We start from the raw sequence: 336 nt of genomic DNA, 5'->3' as shown, positions 1-336 counted from the left end.
TATCACCTTCGATTTTTTTTCTTCTTCTAAATCAACATAAACCCAAATGCTTTAACCAGGTCGTAGCAACTTACCCACCTTTGGCCATAATTGATTGGCCTTAATGTGGACGATTAACGGAAGTCGATGGTCTGTGAATACGACGGAATTAGTGAAATATTAGTACTTAATTTTTTAAACTGACTTACGGATTATATTTCGCAAAGACTGACAAAGAAATATAAAATACGACGTAGTGAGTTGGCGTGTGTGGGTCTATGGGGAGATAAATCACACTTAAAATTATAGTTATGCTTCTTTGCAGTCCATTTTTTTTCTTTAATATTTCATAATAAC

At 33.9% G+C, this 336-nt stretch overlaps 1 protein-coding gene across 1 annotated transcript in view; it reads right to left on the bottom strand.

Annotated features, from left to right (window-relative positions):
* LOC119594814 overlaps positions 1-129 on the bottom strand; it is a gene marked incomplete in the record, with an annotated part of 8,426 nt that extends 8,297 nt beyond the window's left edge. Inside the window, 1 exon segment of the mRNA XM_037943905.1 lies at positions 79-129. Coding sequence (XP_037799833.1) covers positions 79-88 — 10 coding nt within the window.
* Positions 130-336: the final 207 nt, after the last annotated feature.

This window comes from Penaeus monodon, chromosome 34, assembly GCF_015228065.2.
Source record: "Penaeus monodon isolate SGIC_2016 chromosome 34, NSTDA_Pmon_1, whole genome shotgun sequence".
NCBI lineage: Eukaryota > Metazoa > Arthropoda > Malacostraca > Decapoda > Penaeidae > Penaeus > Penaeus monodon.
Note: the sequence above shows the minus strand (reverse complement) of the source record. Positions and strands in the feature narration are given on the sequence as shown.